Here is a 23,153-nt window from a genome sequence, read left to right on the forward strand (position 1 = left end):
TGAATATTGAAGCCATAACCCTTTTATAACAGTGCTTGGCAGGGCAGCCTTTTAGAGATTTGATGCTGAGTGCCCTTGACATCCCTCCTACGCCGGCCTCGACGGCGTCGGCCATGCTCCAAGACCATGCTCGGCAAAGTCTCCCCAGGACTGTCACCCTGTCTTCAGAGCTCTCTCTCTCTCTCCCTGTTCCTCTCAGCAACTCTTTGTCTATCCATCTTCGGCTGTCGCTCTGTCTTCCTATCCTCCATTCTCACTCTCGCTGTCTCCTCCACTTTCCATCATCCTCCCGTCTCCTCCTTCGGCAGAGTATGACAGTCACTTCAATTGTCCTTTCTGCACCTCAACTCACTGTCTGGGGGAAGACGTGGAGCCAGGGAGCACAACAGAGCACACTCATGCACACATGTACACACATATCTCTGACTCTCAGGAGGGAGTGGAGCAGGCGAGGGTGCAGATACATAGGTGTCTCAGTAGTGTAACTCCTGTGTAGTAGGAGTGCATGAGCAGATTAGGCAGGAGACGCACACACACACACCACACATATTGTGCGCCAAGCTGTCAGTGACAGAGTGTAGCTGACAAGCCTGCTGATTGTGGGAGTGAAGTGTAAGGTGCTGACAGGTCCTTGTCAGAGCAACCCAGGTCAAACCTCCTGCTCCACATCTCCAGCTGTGTGCAGGCATATGGGTGCGTGCGTGTAGCCATGCACGTGTGCACTATCGGTGGAACAGCAGCCCGTTGGGAAGCAAGGGAAGACAGCTGCTCATCCGTCTCTCAGCAGGTCTCAGATCTGCTGACTGTCACTGTTCACTTGTTTGTTTACAATCAGCACCATCCGCAGCTGGTCTGAAACCAGTCTGCTGTCACACGCTGCCCAGAACATCACGAGCACAGCTTGGCCTGTGTCTACCTGGCCTCATTAGGTGTAGCCACCGCTGGGCCGGCTCAATACTGGAGCTCACGCTTGTTTAAAGTCACAAGTGTACAGAAACTCAGCACTTTTTTTTCCCCCTGGATAAGCAGTTTTTGGAAACCCGCGAGTCACACGTCCCCTCAGGGAGGCAGTAGCCTGAAGGAGAGGTGAACTTGTGATATGAAGGTTTCAGGTTTGAATCCATGCTCAGGCCAAGGATATCGAGGGAGAACAGGAGAATGGAGACATGTGATTGTCCTGCTGTCATTTATGCTTTACCTTTCTTTCACTGGCAAGTCATCTCACCCTCTATATCTCCACTGGAGTGGTTAATGTGGTCATAATGAGCAGGATGTTGACAAATTAAAGAAAGAAATCTGAATAAATGTACTAGGACGCATGAACTCTTCCTTACCAATGAAGGGTGGCATGGGCAGAAAAATGATATGAAATGTATACTGTGGTCTCTGCAGTCACCAGCACTCCACCTAATGATCACCTATGGGAGATTTCAAAGTGATTTGTTAGAAAGCACTCTCCTCCACGATTGAGGATGTACTATAACTAGTGGAGGAACAACGTTCATCCCTCCGGTAATGTGCCACAGAGTGTATTTCAAGGAGGGCCTTCTGGATGGAACAACATGTTATTAATGCTGTACTCACATTGTCAAAGAAGAGCTTCATACAACATAGAATAATTCCTGGCCAACATGCCAGCATGTGTATCTGGACACAAAAACAGAGTATGGATAAAGAATCAGTTACTGTTATTGTCTATCAAAAAGGATTTTTTTTACCTTGTAGCCCAAATAGAACAATTAAAGACCCAATAATATTCAATTTATTATCATGTAAGATAAAGAAAAGAAGCAAAATGTCAAATCTTAGAACCTGAAACAATAAACTTTTTGGCATTTCTGCCTGAAAAATCACTTCATGAGTGGGTCATTGAAACAGGTACATAGTCATTTTCTGTAAATCAGTTAACTATTGCAGCTGTAAATTCAAAATTTGCAACTGTATTGTCAGTTGCTGTTTGTCACTAGCTAACTTAGCTCCACAAACTCCCTATAAGAAACCAGTGGGGAGCTACAATACACACTTCACTGCAAGAGTTTAGCTTTTCCTTTATAATGTGAAAATAGTCATACTCATTGTTGCTGTTCTTCCCATTTGTGTGTAGTCAATACAGACGTGCTTAATCAGGCAGTGTTGTAAGAAATAACTTAATTTTGAAAACCCAACCTTGCATTCATAAAAATAAAGTCATAATATTTCACAAAGAAGCTGTAATCCAAGGAAAATGCGCTAATATGTGAAGAAAACTTATTATTTTAGAGTAAACCTCATACTATATTGTAAAATTGTGTGTATGATTTGTATTTTTTTCAAAATAATGTATTATACATCATTATATAAAGTTACATTTTGACTTTCTTGTAAAATTATGAACTTACTGTTTTAATGTTATGGATTAGTCCCAAAATATAAGTACTTCATATTTAAAATTGCAGATTCCACTCCACCCCCCCACCCCACCCCACACACACACACACACACACACACACACACACACACCCCACCCCCTAAAGTGAAATTAGTTAGTAGGTCTGTAATAATAAGATGTTTTAAAACAGTCCTATGTGTGTGACATGGAGCAATGTCATCCGTCAGTTACAGTGCCGGAAAATTGAGTTGTCGTATTGCATGAGACAAATGATTTACAGGCGATTATGCAGGCTTTACATTCAGTGGCTGAATAAAAATGATAGAGTCATGGTCATGTCGAGTGATGGGTCCACATGACAAGGGTAGATCCTTGGCCCCCTGGCAGCAAATCTCTTTGATCACATGCATACACACACACACACACACACACACACACACACACACACACACACACACACCATCCTTGTACTTCTATCTTTATGGGCATCCTCTGATGACATTTATCCTCGAAGCCAAACCTCACCTGTAGAGATGCAACTACGTAGTTATGAGTTTATCTCCCTGTCACTGTCAGGTTCTATGTGTACGAATGACGTTATCATGTGTGTGTTGGTGTCTTTACACATCTGAGAGCTGCTGTGTGTGTGACAGAGAAAGGAAAGAGGAGAGGGCCAATAAAACTGAGCAGTAAGCACTGATGCTCCATGGCTGACCTTGCTCCCCTTGCTTAACACAAAGCCTCTTCTCCCATGGCGAACACAAGCCCATTGACTCTACCCAGACAGTAATGAGCAGCCTCCCTACAACAATAGCCTAGATCCCTTTATCAACCAAGTGTAAGGAAAAGAGGACAACCCAGCTCCCCTTCATGGGAATTCAATCACTAAACCCTATTCTGTTTTATCAACAATTAATCTCCTTTTAAAGCCTCAGACTTGAATAGGACAAACAACCATGCAGCATACAGCCGTACCCAATGAGAGAGGAACCCCACCGAAGCTGCCACGAAAAAACAACAAAGGCGTGTGAGAAGTCGGAGAAGAAGAGGAAGAAGAAGAAGAAGGAGAGAGCGGGGAAATGAGATAGAGAGAGGAATGACAGCATTCAGGGAAACAGACGGCTGCACCGCTCCGCTGTGCGTGTCATTTCTTCGGCTCAAGAAGCGGCAAATAAACAGCCGTCTTGTTTTTGGCTCCAACACCTGTGTTATTTCTGCTCTGCCAGCAGCAGTGGCAGCAAATGGCATGTGAACAGAAGTGTAAGTTCTCCTTTTGTCCTCAGACTGCTGAAAAGATACTGTTCATGCAGGTTTTCTTCTTAGATATACAGTAATGCTGCCAAGCATAACAGGACATCCAGGTGATGAAACACAGCACATTAGCAAGTGGAGTCCCGCTTGGATATTTTTGGAGCTTTCATTTCAAAGGATGTAAGATGTTTCAGGGTTCAAGTGATTTTTTTTCTCACCAGATTGGAGAAACGTGTAAGATTTTACTGTCATCAAAGAATATTTGTGATTTAAAAGCGATGTCTGGCACATTGGTAGCAGTGTTGTGCTTTGTAGATGGATATTTGCATTTTGTTGTGTGCTTGGTTTCGGCAGCACACAGTCAATGAAGTTGTAAGCGAACTAAAGTTGCATTTAGCTTCTGAGCCTAGCAGCCTTTTTATTATGTACACCGTGAGGAATGTGTTGCTGTAAATAGTTACTTAGTTTGAGTTGACCCATCATTTAAATCACAGTGACTCCTGACAGGAGGATAGCTGCTGTGTGTCACATAAAGCCAGGACCAACTGTCCAAACACGAATACTCAAACACACACACATATACGGAGTTGAAGGCCCAAGGGATGGTGAAGGGTGTGCGTGCACGTATGCAGACACAAGCACACGTACCTTCGCACTCATGCGGACAAAAGAAAGTAAATGTTGCAGGGTCTTTTATGCTACTTGACTCTGAAGTTTCTCAAATCAGCTGCTTAACATAAATTAGCATTTGCAAAATAAATGTAATGTTTCGCACTGTGGTAAAGTGATGCTGATGAATGATGCATGAGGATATGCAAATGGGTGCAATCCAGTTGAAGTCGCTGGTTTGTGATTCACATCCCTCACCCCTTCGCCTCCTCCATCTCTCTCCCTCTCACTTTCTACCCCCCCACCCCACCCTCTCTGGGCCCCTCTCTTACTTTGGAAGGTGGGGGAGCTGGTGAGCATGTATGGAGCTACAGAGCGTTGGTTGGTGAGCCCATCCCACTGCTGTCCCTCACTCCTACAGAGTGCTTTAATTGACATGGAGAACTTGTAGTTGTTCACGCTAACTTCAGATTGCCAGAGCAATGCAAATCAGTAACCAGCAGGCATTTGTAGAAGTGTACTTCTTCCAGACTGCTCAACTCTTCCCAGCTCGCTCCAAAAAGCCTGCTGTTGCATATCCCAAAGGCTGCAGGGCTTTCAACAGTATAATGTGTGGAAAAAGACAGCAATTATATGCATTGTCTTTTGTCTTTTCTCGCTAGGCTGCATAGCAAATTGGAGAAATGGCACAAAAACAGTTTCAGCTTGGTGTCCAAGAGGGGGTTAAATGCCACTTTTTAAAAAAATCATGCTTGCAGTTCTTATTTATAAAAACAGTAACTGATGCACTATCATTGCTCAGCAATAAGCACATTCGCTAAATGGTTTGTACTTTCAAGAGTCGTAAACCTTTGACTTTTTTTATCTAGTTTTCCAGTAAATTTCATAAGCTTTCAGATGATAATGGCTAGGGAGACATGCTGGCTGAAGTGGCTCATTTAGGCCATCACTTATCGGCGGCAGGGAGCTGTAATGCAGCTTACGGTATAACTTAATCATCCACCAGTGTTTCCTGTAATTTTCAGTTAGTTTGTGTTTGCAGTATCCCCATTTTTCCGTGTATCTCTTGTACTTTGATGGGATACACCCACATTAGTTCAGACTCCTGTATCACAGGTATGCCTTTTCAACAGCTTTAAAAACAATACTTCCTCAAAAATGGTTTCCAGGCACCAAGGAGAGTTAATTTAGTTCAGGATTTTAGCAGACTTGGCATAAAATTCTCTCCAATAATGAGGAAATTGTAGTTACTGTCGTTCTCTCGAGGTAGAAAGTAGACAGTGCATTTTGCCACCCATTCCCTCAGTGTTCCTCATTTTGAATTCCATTGTTAGAATAGCTCAGGGCTAGTGACACTTAAATGACCCCCCTCCAAGTACACCAGGAGAAAAGTTTGAGAGAAACACGTGCAATGGAAATGTAATCAGTAGATGTGCAACAAGCGCACCGCTGTTAGGCAGGAATTCAAACTCTGACCTGCATTCACACATTTACAGGTGGAAGGTAGCAGCATGGACATGGACCTAAAAATAAAAGAGAGAGTGGTTTCAGTCTTGGTGCTGCCAAAAATATTATGTATTTATGTACAGGAAGGTGAGAAAGTGAGTACATTCCATTCCATGAAATTGTTGACCTTTTTGACATATCTGGACAAGCAAACATTAGGTCCTCTTTGAAACAGTTCTTACAGGTAAAGGTTGTATATTCTACAACATGACCACAATAGAAATGTCAGTATAAATACAAATATATCAATAGATGGGATATTGTTCTTAGGAAAAGTCAGTACTTCAGATACTAGCATTGCCTTATTTAGCAGAAATAACTTCTTGAAGGTGTTTTGAAAATGATCCACCTGTCTCTGACATCGGAATCTTTTTAAGCATTCTTTTGTGCAGAATTCCTTCTGCTACAAGGTGTGTGAGCTGTTTTTAAGCACTGACATGAAGCAGATTTTTTTGTTGAATCAAGCTGCCCACCACCTGAGGCAGTGAAGTAAACCCAACCTACAGCATTTTCCACCACCAGGCTTCACAGTTAGTTTGAGGTTCTACTCCTGAAAAGCTGTCTTTGGTCTGTGCCAAACATTTCTACTGTTGTCCTGCCAAACAACTCTATCTTTGATTCATCTGTCCAGAGCAGATTATTCCAAAGGGCCTGCTCTTTGTCTATACATTCATTGGCAAACTGTTGACTTGTTCTGATGTTCTTTATGGACAGCAAAGGCTTTTTCCTGGCACGCCATCCATGCAGGTCCGGCCTTTTAGATTATTGATGCATGCATGTTGACACCAACAGCTGGAAGAGTTCCCTGTAGATCCTCTGATGGAACAATTTTATTATATTAAAAACTTCTTTTTAAAAACTCTGCTCTTTGGGTGAATTTGTGGAGGCGACCTCTATGGACAATTTTGCAGTCTTTTGAAATACACCCCACTGTGATTTTCTTTACAGTGGAATGATTTATTTGAAATAATTTGGATACCTTTTTAAATGCCTTGGCAGACTAATAGGCAACCACTGCCTGTTTGTCTCCAAAGGCCTTACAAAGCGCTGTAGATCTTGGCATGGTGACACCACACACTTCAACAGCAAGGAGAAGACCAGACCCTAGATTAGACGCCTGTGTGTGACCGTTTTATTAATCTTGCTCCCACTGGATTTCAGGCAATTACCTCCTGGTAGTGCAATGTGTGTGCTCCACTGGCACCACAAACTTTCTCACCATTCACAATATAGAATTTTGTTGATTTAGTGTCTTACCCCATTCTTCAGGGAAAACAACGTTATTTTACCTTGTAGTATTCAGAGAGAGATGCATACCCTTTTGGTGAAAGATTACAGGTATTCTTGCGCAGTAAGTACACATTCCGTACATTTCTTGATGAAGAAAAAAGTGCTTTATATTTGAAGGAGAGCTTAGGCTATTTGATCAAGGACAAGAGAGAAGGTATATGTCCAGTGGTGCCAGGTGTGTGTGTGTGTGTGTGTGTGTGTGTGTGTGTGTGTGTGTGTGTGTGTGTGTGTGTGTGTGTGTGTGTGTGTGTGTGTGTGTGTGTGTGTGTGTGTGTGTGTGTGTGTGTGTGTGTGTGTGTGTGTGTGTGTGTGTGTGTGTGTGTGTGTGTGTGTGTGTGTGTTGTGTATTAGTACTTTGCATATTTGTCCAAGTCCAATTCTTTCCATCTTTGTCAGAAACAACTGAGAGATTTCTCCAAATGCCAGGCCTGCCTTGCTTTGCTTTAGCATTGTAAAAACCCGATTTAATCTTTTTTTCAACTTAATTTGTTGACTCCATCCTTGTGGTTAGGGCTAAATCCAGGGACCTGCACTTTATTTTTTCATTACAAACGCAGCAATGAGGTCCCCTCTCCTGCAAAAAGTTCACCCAGGCAATGAAGCTATCCCGGTTCTCTTTTTTAAGCTGCTGCAATGTAAAGCTGTCATCTGCATCAATAATGGTTACACAAATATTAAAACATTTTCAGATGTTGCTTGCAATATCATGATTACATTTTTGTAAATATTTTTGGAATTATAAGAATACTGCTGATTGTTATCTGAACAAATGCAAGCTAAGTTTGATCAATTTAGCCATATTAGCAGGTTTTAGGATGGTAGTGACTGAAATCCATCTATCATCGTTCATTAGCTTTGCTGCCTTATCCTGTATAGGGTCAGGTGGGGGCCAGAGTCTATCCCAACACACACTGGGCAAGAATCGGGAATCAAGATTCAAGATACACCGGTACACCCTGAATAAGTCTCCAGTCCATGACATGGCTAACACAGAGAGATAATCATACAAGCTCAAATTCACACCCACATCTAATTTAGAAACCTACCATGCACGTCTTTGCATTGTGGGAGAAAGCCGTACACCCAGAGAATACCCACACAGGTATAGAGAGAACATATAACTTCACAAAGAAAGGCCTGAGTTGACCAGCAAGTTTAAACCCAGAACTTTCTTGCTATGAGTGAAACCACAGAACCACCATGCAGCCCAGCAATGACTTTCACTCTATGACCATTACCACATCAAAATTATATTTCCTCCAACACCTTTGATTTATCAACAAATTCCCATTAGCTTCAGCTGCACTTAGTACTACATGTACATGCTAGCACACTAAATTAAGATAGTAAACATTAACATTAGCATGTTAGCCTTGGGCTGGGTGGTTAGCACTGTTGCCTTGCTGCTAGAAGCTCCCCAATTCTGCATGGAGTTTGTATGTTCTCTCTGTGCATGTGTGGGTTTTCTCTGGGTACTCTGGCTTCCTTCCACAGTTCAAAAACATGCTGAGGTTAATTGAAAATTCTAAATTGTCTGTAGGTGTGAATGTGAGTGTGCTTGTTTGTCTCTATATGTAGCCCTGTGATAGACTGGTGACCTGTCCAGGGTTCTGCCTTCACCCTAAGTCAGCTGGGATGGACTCCAGCCCCCCACAACCTTAATGAGGATTAAGCGGTATATAGATACTGGATGGATGGATGTTAGCCTTGTCATTATGAGCAGGTTGACATCCTGATATATCCTGCTGTTGGAGAAAGTGCTCTATTTGGAGAAAAAAATATCGATAAAAATATGCCCACTCCATGTCCTTGCCTCACTCAATATACTCTTTTTCCTCTCTGACACCCAGTCACCCTCCTCGATCCAGATTAGCATAGAAATGTGATGATATAATAAAGTGTATTGCCAGGATTCATGGGGCTTTTCTAATGTGCACACTTTGAATCAGTCGCCACACTCAGTGCTCCCTGAAAACCTTCAAGGAAATCTGTCTTCACCCCAGTTCATGCATGCAAGCTTCATTCTCACCATGGAGATATTACGCCTCCACGCGTAGCATGAGCACGTGTGTGTGCACACACCAATACTGTGCACACACTCAAATCAATTCCCTTCAGACGAGATTAACCAATCTATCTTTATTACGCTTCATTAAATAGATAACATGTAAACCACACAGGAAGCTGTATTCTCCTGTGTACACAGACAAAGATGCGTGAAATGTTGTATTGTAACTAATTGTTTCTTTACACAATACATCTCGTTCTATTCATTCCTCATAATGAAGTTGCTCTTTCCACAGACCAGGTGAGACTCCTGACAGCTAATTGTTGCACTTTTAACAACTAGTTGAGCCACTCACATCTCTCATTTAAATTCTCTTCTCCGCTCTTTTCTGTTCTCTATTCTTTGATCTTTGCCGTCACCTGGCTCTCTCTCTCTCTCTCTCTCTCTCTCTCTCTCTCTCTCTCTCTCTCTCTCTCTCGCTCTCTCTCTTTCTCTTTCCAGCACCAATCCAAAGTACTGAAGAAGAGATTGAGCTTCAATAGAATTTCCATGGCAACAGATTTTCAATCATACCTCTCCAATTGCGTTACTCTGGCAGTTTGTCCAGGCAGAGCTGAATATGATGTGGTTTAGACTTTGATCATGATCCCACTGATCTTTCAATCAACATGGAGTAATGCTGTATCAGCTGACCTCCATCTCCATCATGCAGCTGATTTGATCATTTGGCTGATGTTTTTTTCTTCAAACGCTTCAGACTATCCTGTTTTATTGACGTCTGAGGGCATGTATACAAGTCAGACTGATGGTTTTAGGTTGCTATTGAGTTTTGTGGCATAAAATGACACAGTATTTATGTGTGTTCACCAAGGCAGAACTCCTGTTTTTTAACAGAGTCCCTGAAGTTGCCGGTTCACTTCTCGGGGCATTACGCCTTGCTTTCCCAGAGCCTGCTTCCCTGTAGTTGACACGTGAACATGAACTTGCCCATAGCCGAGACTACTGACATTTACTGTTGTTACAAACAGTGCATTTTCTCACTCACCCCAGAGATCCCCTCTGTGCAGTTTATTTTCACCGCCAAGATTCCATCATTCCTGATTTTCTTAGATTAAGGGAAGTATCAGTCGATGTTATAATAGTTATTACATTTGCTGGGTCCTCGGAGACTCCCCTTCTCATTCAGTGCAGATAATTGTGTCTTTTTGAGAACTACCCTGAGACCTGCACTGCTGGCACACTGGCTATGAGGAGATGATTGCTTAGTTACTGCAATTTCCCAAAAAAATCATTTTCCATTAGGTTGAAATGTATGCAGAATGGATGTTCAAGTCAAACCAACACTTTGTTTTTGTACAACACACAAACACCCAGTAATTATCTCAGTGAAATGAATTGCAATGTCACACATCTGATGTATGAATAAATTGTCATATCACAAAAAATAATATATTGTTTTTCACACAACTGCTATTTTCAGGCATGATAAAAGATGGAGTGCAGTTAACACAGCAGCAAATGACAGAATGTGTCATTATCCCTCTACTAATTGAAGCTTTCAGACAAAATAACTAATTTAAGTCAGCCTAACCAGTTGTTGAATATTAGATGTGCTTTTGTTGAAGAGGCAGTCTAAGCAATTCAGTCCGAGTTCTTCAGCATGACCTAACTGAATTACTATTGTTGTAGAATATGAATGTGGAAGCGTGCCCTAATTCTAATTAGTGCTTTATTTATTTAGCCCTTTTTAGAAAGCAAGTCTCTAAGAAATTGAAGGTGTCAGTATGGTTCAGGTTCCTCTATAGTCCCCCTACAGATGCACATGGATACATTTTAACAAAGTAGGGTGTTAGTGTTCGAATTTGTCTCTCTTTTTTATTCAGTGACTTTTTATGTTTGCAACTATATGCCTTAGATGGAACACCTGCCATAAGTGGGAGTTGTTAGACAAGTGTGGCCTTTAAAGCAGTTATAAACAGAAACAAAATGTCATATGTGCTACTTCCTTTCAAGCACCACCAGCATAAACTGAAATATGGCTGTTCAGCGATGTCGCACAAAAATAACATACATTTTGGAAAACATACATTTTTACACTCTCTGCACTGACTGACCTGTGAAGCTTTGAATATATCTTAAATCTGAATGAGACTGGCCATTTTGCTTTCTTGTATGCAAATGAAAAGCTGCCGTGGGTGGCAAAAACATTGCTGTAGTCTCAGTGGGAGACCACATTGACAAAAATACATCATGGAAACACTGACAAATTCTTTTTGTTGTTTCACAATACACATATAAAAAATATATGTCCAAGTATAAAACTGGCAAAAACATAAAAGCATCAAAATAAAAACATCAAGCTCATGTGAACCTGCTTACAATCTGAGAGTGTTCAAATAAAGTGCACACAGCTGAGAGATGCATGTAGTGCTGCTTACAACCCAGCTCATTAGAGGAAGAACTAGAACCAAGTGGTTTTGGTGAAATAAAGTTATTCATTAATGAGAAACCTTGGCAACTGACACAAACAAAACTAGGCAGATAAGGGAAAAGGGCTTGTGGGCACAAATCAAAGGAATAAACAAACCAACCCAAAAGAGGACACTTAATAAAACTGCTTCAACTATCCTTCCCTGATGATACTAAAAATGATAAATAATGAAGCATTATCACCTGCCCTTGCTTAAACAAAACTCAAAGGACGGTGGAAACAGAACCACTGCTCCTCGAATCACTTAATAAGGGACTTCTGCATGTGTTTGATCTGTATGTATGTAAGTCTATGCTTGGTCCAGTCATGAATAAAATGAATACCTCAGTTATCACAAAGATATCACAGCATCTACAGCATGGAGTAGTTGGAAACAATAATGAAAGCCACATTGGTAAGATGAAAATCCCACTTGCACCGTCTTAGATTGTGTCCGCAAACACTAAGGGGGAAGATGGGATGGGCCACAGTTCTGCAGCTGGAACCGATCTCATACAGGGGACCATACATCCAACTCAGAATGCATATCGAAACAGTACAAGAAGGGTTAGACGCAGGTGATGGGCATAAGCCGACTGACATTTGATTCCGGGCAGGTTTTTGTCATCCAAGCAGACTATTTCTTGAATGGAAGCAGAAGCCGCCCACACTGCCCTCATCAGAGACACAGCCCAGCACAGAAACCCAACATACAAGTGCTGCTTTTATGCAAATAAAGTATAATATGTTAATTCTCAGAAATCCAGGTCTTGGTATTTCTAAGCGCTTCACTAAATAGCAACTGGACATCTTTTTGTTGGCATTTTACCTGTCATTCAAGAGGTCACTTCAGTTGTAACTGGTGAAAAGTCTCATATATATACTGTCACCCCAACTCACAAGGCTAATAGCCCATTAAAGACATACCGCTCACACGCTTTGAGGTGTAATGGTTGTGAAGCTGCTATGACTCAAGATGTTAATGGTGATTAAACTTTCTGGGGTGAGATCTTGAGACTGCATTAAAGGTACGTGATAATTGGCATCATAATCGGTGTTCTCAGTTTAGCAGTTTCTTCAAACACTACACACCAGTGAACTTCTGACCCAGCAACTCTAGGAAAACAAAAACTGATTCACTATGAGGATAAAACACACCCATACTAGCTGAGTGATGTTGTACATGCAGTCCAATGTGGCAAGGAGTGCTCCAGACCTATATATCGGGGAGGCTAAACCACAGTTCCACAAGAACATGGCTCAACACAGGACAGTCAGCTCCTCAGGACAAGACTTAGAATCTAAAAGATAAGGAACCTCTTCTCAGGACAGCGCTGTTTACATTCTGGACACAGAAGACAGATGGTTCAAGAGAGGAGTTAAGGAACCCATCTATACAGCCATCTCTAATCAGAGTAGGTCTGCGGTGCCACTTATCATGTACTTGTAATGCAGTCTTGAGATCTCAGAAGCCTCTTGGAACAAAGAGAAATCCAGTTGTCTTTTACTAAAACTCTTAGGATGCTAATTTGTAACGTTTAGGTTTTGGTTAGTAGGGTATTTTTTACATTTGAACAGCTTAGTCCTCCTTTTTCCAGTTTTTATGCTAGAAATAACAAACCAATGTGAGACAGGTATCAATGTACCAAAGAACTGAACTATTCCTTTTAAAGTCTGATCGTTCATTGTTGTTCTGCAGAAGGTGGAAATCCATCATCTGGTCAGTTTTGCACTCTCTTTGTGTCTTTCGATTCCTTCAGTCAATTGTTCACTTCCTTTGTCTTTCTGTCTCTCTGCAGCGGAGCCGCTGGACGGAGAAGAATACCTGGACATTATAGGTATCATGCGAAACCAAGCGGGTCGTTATGAATGCAAGGCCAGCAACGACGTCGCCACGCCTGATGTCAAATATGTCAATGTGGTTGTCAACTGTAAGTAACAACAGAATCCAGCGCATGCTTTATTCAAAGCCAATCAATACTCTCACCACATTTAATGTCAGACTTTTCACAAGATGATACACTCAACAGAAAAGCCTATAAAAGTCAAGATTGGAGTTAAGAGTAGAAGCATGTAGAATATAGGATGGCAGGGAGTCAAGGATGTGTCTTGAAAGTTTTGAAGGACTCTTTAGTCTTCTCAAGATGAATCCAGGTAGGAAGAGAAATGTCTGTAGCTTTGATTGCAACTGTCATTTCTATGGTAATGCTCACACACCACATCATCCTTTAAGAGACACTTGGAATTTTAAAACATGATCACCTAATTATATCTTTTCAGGGGTCCATGTTGGATCTGATGAGGGTTTTACAGACGTTGGCTTGTTCAGGATTGATGAACAGCTAATGCAATATCACAAACCAACTGCCCCCAGAGGAGTTATAGAATTCTCTTTGATCTGAACAAATCACATATGGCTGTTTGCCCAAAGCGTACTTTGGCCAAGTCTGAGTGCCTGAATGAAATGATGAAGATTTCTACATTAAACCATTTCTTAGTGTTTAATCCTAAATGGAAAATGGGTATTAATCCATGTGGGACATATTTCTGGCCATTTGGATGTTTGTATGATGAATGCTAATAAACCTGATGAATTTTAATATTTTGCACTGATTAATTTTTAATGTCAAGGCCCAAATAATCTATTTTTACCTTAGTTCTTGATACTGCAAGGGAGAAAATGAAATGAAATTCTGCACTGTAACATGTGGCACATAGGAAAAACTCAGTTCCATCAGCTTATCTTTTAGACTTGTGTTTACTTGCTTTTATTAGCAAGATTCAATACAGACGATTTGTCACAATATTAAAAGGCATTCTCTCTGCCTCACACTTATATCAGTGATTCTACTGTGACAGAGTTGAGACAGCAGGAGTGATTCACTTTTATGAAAAAGAAAACTTAAGTATTTCAAATAATATAGCTTTTTTTTTTCTTTTTTTTTGCAAGGGTGACACTAGGGAACATTTTAAACTAACAGACATCAGTATGAAACTTCCCCAGTTTGTTACTTGCAGTATGATACAGATTCTTTTATATTACAAGTTTTTGTAAAAGTGGTTATCATATTTAGAAAAATTCTCCAATTTACTTGCATTTCCAGAACTGAAATTTGAACACTGCATAAAATCAACTTAAGATTTTTAATATGTTTTATATACTTTCATCACATATATCAGATGAAACTGTCAACAGCCAGACAAAATCCATTTTTTGCCAGTTTTTAGAAATACAATGTTCAATAGAAAACCCACTTTTACAGACTTGCTTTTATGTGAAGTCCACTTTTAGCTATAATTAATTTCAGTGTTCCATTATGTATAATGTCCTGTTTATTTTTTAAGTTCTCTCTTGTTTTATTTTAATTTTAGCTGCCTAGTTCTTGGGTGTGATGTCAGTTTTCATTCTGTAATTCTCAAATTTTTAGATTTTTAATTTCTAACTTTCAACCTTCAATCTTATTCTTTAATTTTTGAACTGCCTAGTTCTTTTGTTTGATATGCATTCTAATCTAGCTAATTATTCATTTAACGTAGCATTTTTACTATTTATTTTAATTGACTGCTCTGTCTTGTCTTGCCTGATTGTCTGTGTTGCATGTTTTGACTGTCCTTGTGAACGCCGTTCTTAAGGGTTCTGTATAAATAAAGTATTATTATTATTATTATTATTATTATTATTATTATTATTATTATTATTATTATTATTATTATTATTATTATTATTATTATTATTATTATTATTATCATTATTATAGGCTATGACTGATATATGAACACACCTCTCTGTAAAACTCTTCAGAATATAGGGAAGAATAAAAGTGAAAAGTTTGGTGATTTCTGGCTAAGAGTCTGAGTCAAAGCTCATTTTGAGAAGATGGCCTTTAATTTTGCATATTGTAAAATTGCAAGGATGTGGATTTATGTCATTAAACATGCACAGATTAGCATAATGTAGCAAAATAACCCCCTACATGTGTATTTTGGACCAGACTGAAAGAAAACATGTTATGGAAACGAAATCTCAAAACCGACCAGTGCATGAAAACCTAAATGATTTTTGCTCACAGTGTCTCACCAAACACTTACATGCCCCTAGAACAAACATGAGAGTTGTCTTGGTAACCGGTTTTAAGATGTGTGACTCATATCAGCATCATGTGACTCCGCAGACCCTCCGACAATAAAGAAAACCCAGAGCTCGGAGACTCCGGTGGGTCGCATGGGAACGCTGCAGTGTGATGCCACCGCTGTGCCCACACCAGAGTTTGAATGGTACAGAGACGAAAAAAGGTAAACTTGTACTACGTTTTTTACACTCTGTGGCTCCATACAGCTGATCTAACCTCAGAAAACAAATGACACTAAAGCTTAAAAAGCTGGATGCTAAGACCAGAGGTATGCATGAAAAACACTATCAGTCACTGGCTGTAGATCAAATGAAACTCACACTGGTTGAAGATCATGTTGCAAGCTCAGGCTGTGTATTTTCTTTGCTTTTAAAATCCAATCAAGGGCTAAGAGTGAACTAAAATATTGATATAATTAAAATATGAGCTGTATACAGTCTGCTCTATACAAACAAGCCATTATATAGAACACAAGCCATTAGCCTTCCTTATCACAAACAACCACACCAACTTCAGGACTGATGATTACAGTGCTGTAATGTAAGATGGAAAACCATCTCTCTTAGATGTTAATTTACTGGAAAGAACAAAGTCTTGGAGGGAAGCCTTCACAACACTTTGAAACGCTTTGCCGCATTACATTTCTGTCTTGAAACATTCCGATTTTTGATGATTAATAATTAGTTACAACTCTGAAGTGCTGCGGGTGACAAGCATGGGATGAAGGCTTGCAGAAATAACTTTGAATTGACTTGACCTGACTGGCCTCGAGGCAAGCGGCAAATTTGATTTATGTTGTTGCCATTGCAAATACAATGATCAGGCGAAAATAATGAGATTTACATTGGACGTCCTTAGGCGCGGCTATGCTAGCTGTTAAAAGGTTGTTGCTGTTTACTGTTGCTTGCACAATTAAGGCGCGATTAATGAAAAGCATGACTTTCTGAATTAGAAAAAATCACATGAAACAGTGCTCCCTATGCGCAAGCCTTTAGTGAATATGAGCCGTCTTTGAACAATTGGGTTACAGTCTGTGGTTTTGTAATGAGCAGATTGTTTATTTAAATGGCCTGGATCTTTCCACACGCTTTGTCCTGAGTTGATTCGTCTTCAGCTCCCAAATGTAGCAGCCTCTTCATTACTTTATTCTCTGTGCCAGACATGCTTCGTATCGTTTGACCTACTGGTTATAATGGAGCCTTTTGGTCCTTTTGTCAAATCTGCCCTTTAAAGTGGTCCCACTGTCATGTCCCAGTGTTGGTTTGATGACATCATCTGTGTAGTGTGCTAATGACTAATCACCCACTTAATCGCTCACTAGGCTAAGAAAAAGGAGAACAGCTCGGCCATCCTCCTGCGTGCAATTTATATACTGTAGTCGCTGAAAATCTCAGTGACCCTTTTCTTTGTAGTGCAAATAATTCTTACTGAAATGGAAATCAGGTTCGTCCCACTGCACTGTCTCCTGTGAAACGGCGAATTGTGTGGCCAGTCATAGATGTTCATTGCAAAGCTGTCAATTTAAGTGTCGTGCATGTGTCTGAAAAACACTTGAAGACGATCAAAACGTAATGACATTCGAAGGTAATGACAACCTGGTCCCTCCGTTTTCCACACTTGTCGTTTAATAACCCCGGAGATTTCCTCCTCTGTAGCTGACTCGCCACCTGAGTCAGTCTGGGAGCCTCAGCAGGAAAAACAAAAAGCTAACGATAAGAAAATTGCAACAAAAATCCATGATGTACAATTTCAATCAACTACAGCAGTAAAAGTTTGCAGAAGATTGGAAGGAAAATATTGCAGGAGTATCACAAGTGTTATCACCGATATGGTCTCCAGAATAATAGGCCTATCGTACCAGTGCTTGAAAAAGAAAGATTTATGGCAGTTGAAATATTTTTGCATTATCTGTTGTTTCCAGTCTTCATCTATCTCAGGTGTTTTGTCCCCTGGAGGATTTTGGCGATGCGCCTGTTCATGACGCCCCTCTCCCTCTGTGCCAGTTGAAAGACTTATGGCACTTTCTCCTTGGATGATGATGTTAATGCACCATAATAATATCATTTACCTTTGATTGGCTAGTTAATTTTATAGCCCCCTTCCCCAAGAATCAGAGCTAATGCACTGTAGTCTGTTGTGTCATATTTACCTAATTCTTAAGGTGAGGTCTTGCTTCTATGCGTGTTAACGTCCTAATTAGTTTAACCTCATCAGCACACGTTTTATGAGTGGACACCCTGGAATCTGCATTTAAATCACAAGCTATGTTAGAGTTGCTAACCAGCTTTTGATTTTCACATGGTATGTGCAGTTAAAGGCATCAGATTCGCCACTTTAAATTCTCAGTAAGCTTTAAACAGTTGGGTCTTTGTTGCAGATAGCAGTTTTCTAATTGATAGCAGCTATTTATTTTACCAACTATCATGACAACTGTTGTCAAGAGATTTCTTCACATTGGCTACATGAGTTGACTGAAAACAGCATCTTCATTTTTACAGGAGTGTTTCCAGTTGACTTGTTATAAATTGAAAGCCCTATAAAAGAGATTTAAACATTGCACCTGATGATACAGGTCTTGCTCTAAAAGACAAATGTGAAAGCAGCATGTCTTTGGACAAAAGTCAGCATCCTTATCAGCCAATAACCTGTATGGAGGACAAACAAATACAAGACTATGGTATGGTTGTGTCAGGAAAAATTAACATCAGTCATTCTAACCTAATTCTGCCTAGTTAATTAATTTTACTGGTTAAATTTTAACGTATTATTTTTTACTTTAAATTTTACAAGACAACTTTAAGAATGAAAACTAACCAGTGTGTTTGATGAATAGAACCTTATCTCAGCTAATGTTGAGGTGGTATTCCTGGACGAAAACTAATTTTAGTTCATGGCGTGCATTGTGGCCCTGCAATTGCCTATTATTTATATAGCTCATTTAAAACAGCAGCTCGTTTTCCAATAGAGAAATAAGATTGCCACCAAGAATTTACAAAAGTTGGAATAGTTAAGACCCTACAGTATTTTTAAATATGTAATTTTACTTGAGTAATTCAAATATTAAGGTTGAATTTACAATAACATACATGATACAAATTAACTGTACAAACTTAAATGTAAAAGTGAAGAACCTGACTAATTTAAAAAAAAAAAAAAAACAAGATTGAGACCCTACACAATTATACAAAAACCCAATAAATCCAAATATTTCGCTTGAGTAAGCATATTGGCAGCAATGAAGAGGCAGAACTCCCTTTTACCAGGAAGACTACCGGCAGTAGAACCAGGCTCAGGGTGTTCAGATATCTGCTTCGACTGGTAGGGTGAGAGCAGGCCTGTGCATCTTCAAAGTATATGTAGAAAGGTACAGAGAGGACAAAGCGCAAACCACAGTAAAGAAAAAAATAAGTTGATAACATGCAATAGTGATTATAAGGAGGAAGCGACAAGAACCAGGCAGCCATGTTTGGAGAAAACTGAGCAAAATCAGTCATGAGCGCTAATGAGCCACATTAAGAACACTGGCAGGTGAAATCAATAACACTGATCATCTTGTTGTATCAGCCAGGAAATCTTGAGTCCTCCATTCATATGGATGTTGCTTTGACACTTACCACTTATTTAGCAAAGAGAAAAAACCTCCTCCCATGATAACACCACTTCTCGACAGCAGTAGCATCCCCCAGCAGCTCAGTGGCCCCTGTCACACTTCAAAAACCTCTCAGGAATGGCTTGAGGAACACAACAAAGAGCTTAGGTTGTTGATTTGGCCTTCAGACTCCTCAGATTTTAAGCTCGTTGAGCATGCACGGGATCTGCCACAAAAAGCCCAATCCATGAAGTACTCACACTGCAACCTAAAGGATCTGCTACCAATGTCTTGTGACAGACACTAAACACAACCCAGAGGTCCTGTGTTCATGTCACAACAGATCAGAGCTGTTTTAGTAGCACAAGAGAGACCTACATATCAGACAGGTGGTTCTCCTGTTGTGCCTGATTGGTGGATATGTTAGTTACTTAGAGACATCCACCCTGCAAGAAGGAACGCTATTGGAGGTCATTCATCAAATCTGCTATAAGACTTTACAACATCAGCATCACTGGCTGATGTTGACATAAACGGCTCATATTATAACCCCAAACCATAAAATTTGCACAGACATTATTGCACTGCTACATCTTTGCACTTTTTAAACTTTATTTTTTTAAGCCACTTTATATTGCATTGTCTTACAGTGTGTCAATACTGTACTATTTCATCCTCATTTCTGACCCCTGTACATATTGTAAATATTATTACTACTGTTCTATTATTATTTTATTTCTATTACTACATATATTGCTACATAAGCTGCTGTAACAATGTAAATTTCCCCTTGCATGGGGAGAAATAAAGGACTTATCTTATCTTATCTTAGTTGGACATGCTAACAATTGTAGCTTAAGTTTGTGCAGAAAAACACAACATTAAATCAATTCAATACACTTCTGCACTGAGTTTTCTCTTCATTTTTTTTTCTCTCGATGAAACTAAATTGAATCTTGTACACCAAAGATATTTGCAATTTTTTAAAATTGGAACAAGCCATTCTCCCAGGATAATCACACTGACAGTGACATTTGTATACGAGATCACAGTGTCACCTTCACTGACACGTACGACTTCACCTTCGCTATTAATTAAACGTGTGGGACAGGAAAGAGTGTTAGAATTGACTGCAGTTTGAGTCTCACCTCTCATTTCAGCCTCAAACATGAACATTGCACATCTAATTTGTACATGTTTAAGAAGTACGGTGAAGTTTTACAGGAGTATTCTGATTAAGCTTCTTTAATCCCGTCCTTACATGATATTTTGACAAATACACAAAGTCATGTTTCATATTTTAATTACTGATACCTTTCAGATCTTGGATCATTTTAGGAACGTCTCCTTGTATGTGACATTGATTCATCGTGTTTTTTAATCACTGTAATATTTTTAATATCTTTTGTTTCTGTTTTATTGATGTCGGGAGGAAAGTAAGTGTTAAAATGACTCGTTTGTGCCAAGTCTGGTATTTTGTTGTTTTATTTATAGCGTGACACTTCCACACATTTAAAAGGAAACCTTGCCTCTTGATCCATATCAGTTCATCTTGGCATCTTTCACATTTTTGTATTTTCCTCTCGATGGGTTACTTTACCCCAAACAAACTGCATCGCAGCTCTCTTGGAACAGGAATGAGACGCATTTTTGTTCCAGTTATATGTTGGCAGGTTCCAAAAGCTTCACTCTCACCTGCCCAAACAAAACAAACTGAAGGAGTAAACACTCCAGAGTTCGAACAATCTGCTTGGCACAAGCTGCTGAACCCACACCGGCCTGTAGAGCTCTGAGTGGAGAATCTTAACCTCCTAACTGTGCATATCCATCTTCTGTCAGTCACAGTATCCACTTAAAGTCATGGAAGTCCTCAAGTGATAAAACACAGCTCATAATGGGAAGCATAAATAAAACATAACTTCACAACATCCCCAACTTTACCAGGATCTAAGTGTCGCCTCAGTAGATGCTGATATATCATGATCTTAGAGCAGCAGGATATAAGAGATAACTATTACTGGTTGCATCTTATGACCTTCCATGATTTTTTCTCTTCTCTCACTGGCTGTGCAAGATAGAATTTGAATCAACTAGTAAATCATACAGTATCGGTTGCTGTTTGCCCCTTTGTTACATGTTCAGTCAAATGATTTTGAAATGTTAACCCTAAAAGAGACGCTACAAATCTGGTTGTGCACAGAGAAAATGCTGTCCAGTTGTAGGAATTCATTACCGCACTTCAGTTTTGAGAATTGTGCTGGCAGAATCAAGCAGCCTGTCTTCTAAAGTGTCGCTCCAGCTCTTTATACAGTAAATCACTCCATCCATGCTTCTGACATGAGAAAATCCAAAGTGAGCTGTCAGCGAATGTGACAGACAGATATGTTTGTTGTTTTGTCAGCTGATACATGGCTGCCACTACCACCAGGCCGCTTCAATCATCTCTGGGTTACAAGTCTCAGCAGGACTCTCCACTTGATTTCATTTATCATCGGCCTTGAATCATAACAGGCCTGTCACTTTCTATGGCAGTGATAACCTACTTTAGATGCTCCCACACGCTGCAGAATCAAATCTGTCCATCTGATGATTTGCTCTGGTCTTTCATCTGTACCGGCTTCAGACCGCAGCCTCGCGCACACGCTGCATGCCCTCCGCCAAATAGAGGGGTCAAATCATTTCAATCAAGGGCTTAATGTTGCACAGCGGCTCTGTGCATGAAGAAGCGATTGTTGGAAGACATCCAGTAGAGCACTGCTGCCCTCTGCCTGTGAGGAGACACATCAGGCGATGATGAGAACACTTGAAATAATCCATCCAAAAAAGAAAGGAAAAAAAAGGTAGACATGCACAATTTCTGCCAACTTTTTTGATAGTATATTCCAGTCCATTATGCCAGATGAAGGCAGCTGGCAGATACACAGGCATAGCTGAAGATGAACTTGAACTTGAAATCAGAAGTAAAGGAAGTTGCAGATGTACGTGTGCCAACGTGTTAAAAGTTAAAATGGGCAGCAGAAATGTGCAGCTCGATAAATGCTGACATGAAGAAGTTGCACACTGGCTGCCAGTTCTTTACACTCCAGCGTTCTGCCGTGGGCTGTTTGAACTCACAGCCTTTGCGCCGGTACAGCCAACCTAAAACCTTCACTGCGAAAACAAAAGAGAGTTCCGTCTCTTTTGACCTGTTTGGGTCAGTTTACTCCCTTGCTGCTGCATTACAATCATGCACTGTAATCTACTGTAAAAATAGCTGTTTGCTTTCAGCTCTCTGTGGTGCTGTGTATTAACTGGATCTCTCAGCACGCTCTGTGTGGGCAGGCGGGCCTTTTTAATAGTGCAGTCACTTCTCATGAAGACACACTGGAGAATATATCTGCTGCTCGCCTTATCGTTGGAGGAGGGGATTTTGCTTTTAGATGGAGTGAGGACACTGCTGGTGCACTTGGCCTCTCTTAGGTCTCTCTCTCGCTTTCACACACAAACACACACATTGTTCCCAAGGTGTCCCTCCGGAAAGGACCTCAGCACTTTATCAAGTTCCTCCACTACCCAGTGAGCCAAAATATGCTGCGCCATGATGTGCGTTTTCCTTTTTATGTTAATACTTCCTATCAGCCAAGCATGTGTCAGCACAAACTTCTCGCTCTCCTGCTCAAATTCCCTTCACCACATTACCCAGACTTAAGCAGGATTAAGCTGAGGCGCCTTAAATGAACTTCACCTCATTCATGATATGAAAGGACTCAATCAGCCCCAGAACAAGCCGAATCCATTATGTGTGGCGAGCTATTAAAAGAGTTTTATTTAGTTGCGATGATGTAAGGAGCAGTTCATCTGCGAGGTATACAGTCTGAGTCAGCAAATTCTATTGATTCATTTGCTGCAAATGGGGTTCAAGGTTGACACAATTGATTGTCAGAAGTTTGATG

At 40.4% G+C, this 23,153-nt stretch overlaps 1 protein-coding gene across 3 annotated transcripts in view; it reads left to right on the forward strand.

Annotated features, from left to right (window-relative positions):
- Window positions 1-23,153, forward strand: part of lsamp (limbic system associated membrane protein) — a 533,378-nt gene that overhangs the window by 501,331 nt on the left and 8,894 nt on the right. For all 3 annotated transcript variants that reach the window (XM_023266027.3, XM_023266026.3, XM_055012113.1), the window contains 2 exons: window positions 13,302-13,433; window positions 15,675-15,795. In XM_023266027.3, coding sequence (XP_023121795.1) covers window positions 13,302-13,433; window positions 15,675-15,795 — 253 coding nt within the window. The remainder of the gene's footprint in view (window positions 1-13,301; window positions 13,434-15,674; window positions 15,796-23,153) is intronic.

Source organism: Amphiprion ocellaris, chromosome 7, assembly GCF_022539595.1.
Source record: "Amphiprion ocellaris isolate individual 3 ecotype Okinawa chromosome 7, ASM2253959v1, whole genome shotgun sequence".
Classification (NCBI taxonomy): Eukaryota; Metazoa; Chordata; class Actinopteri; family Pomacentridae; genus Amphiprion; species Amphiprion ocellaris.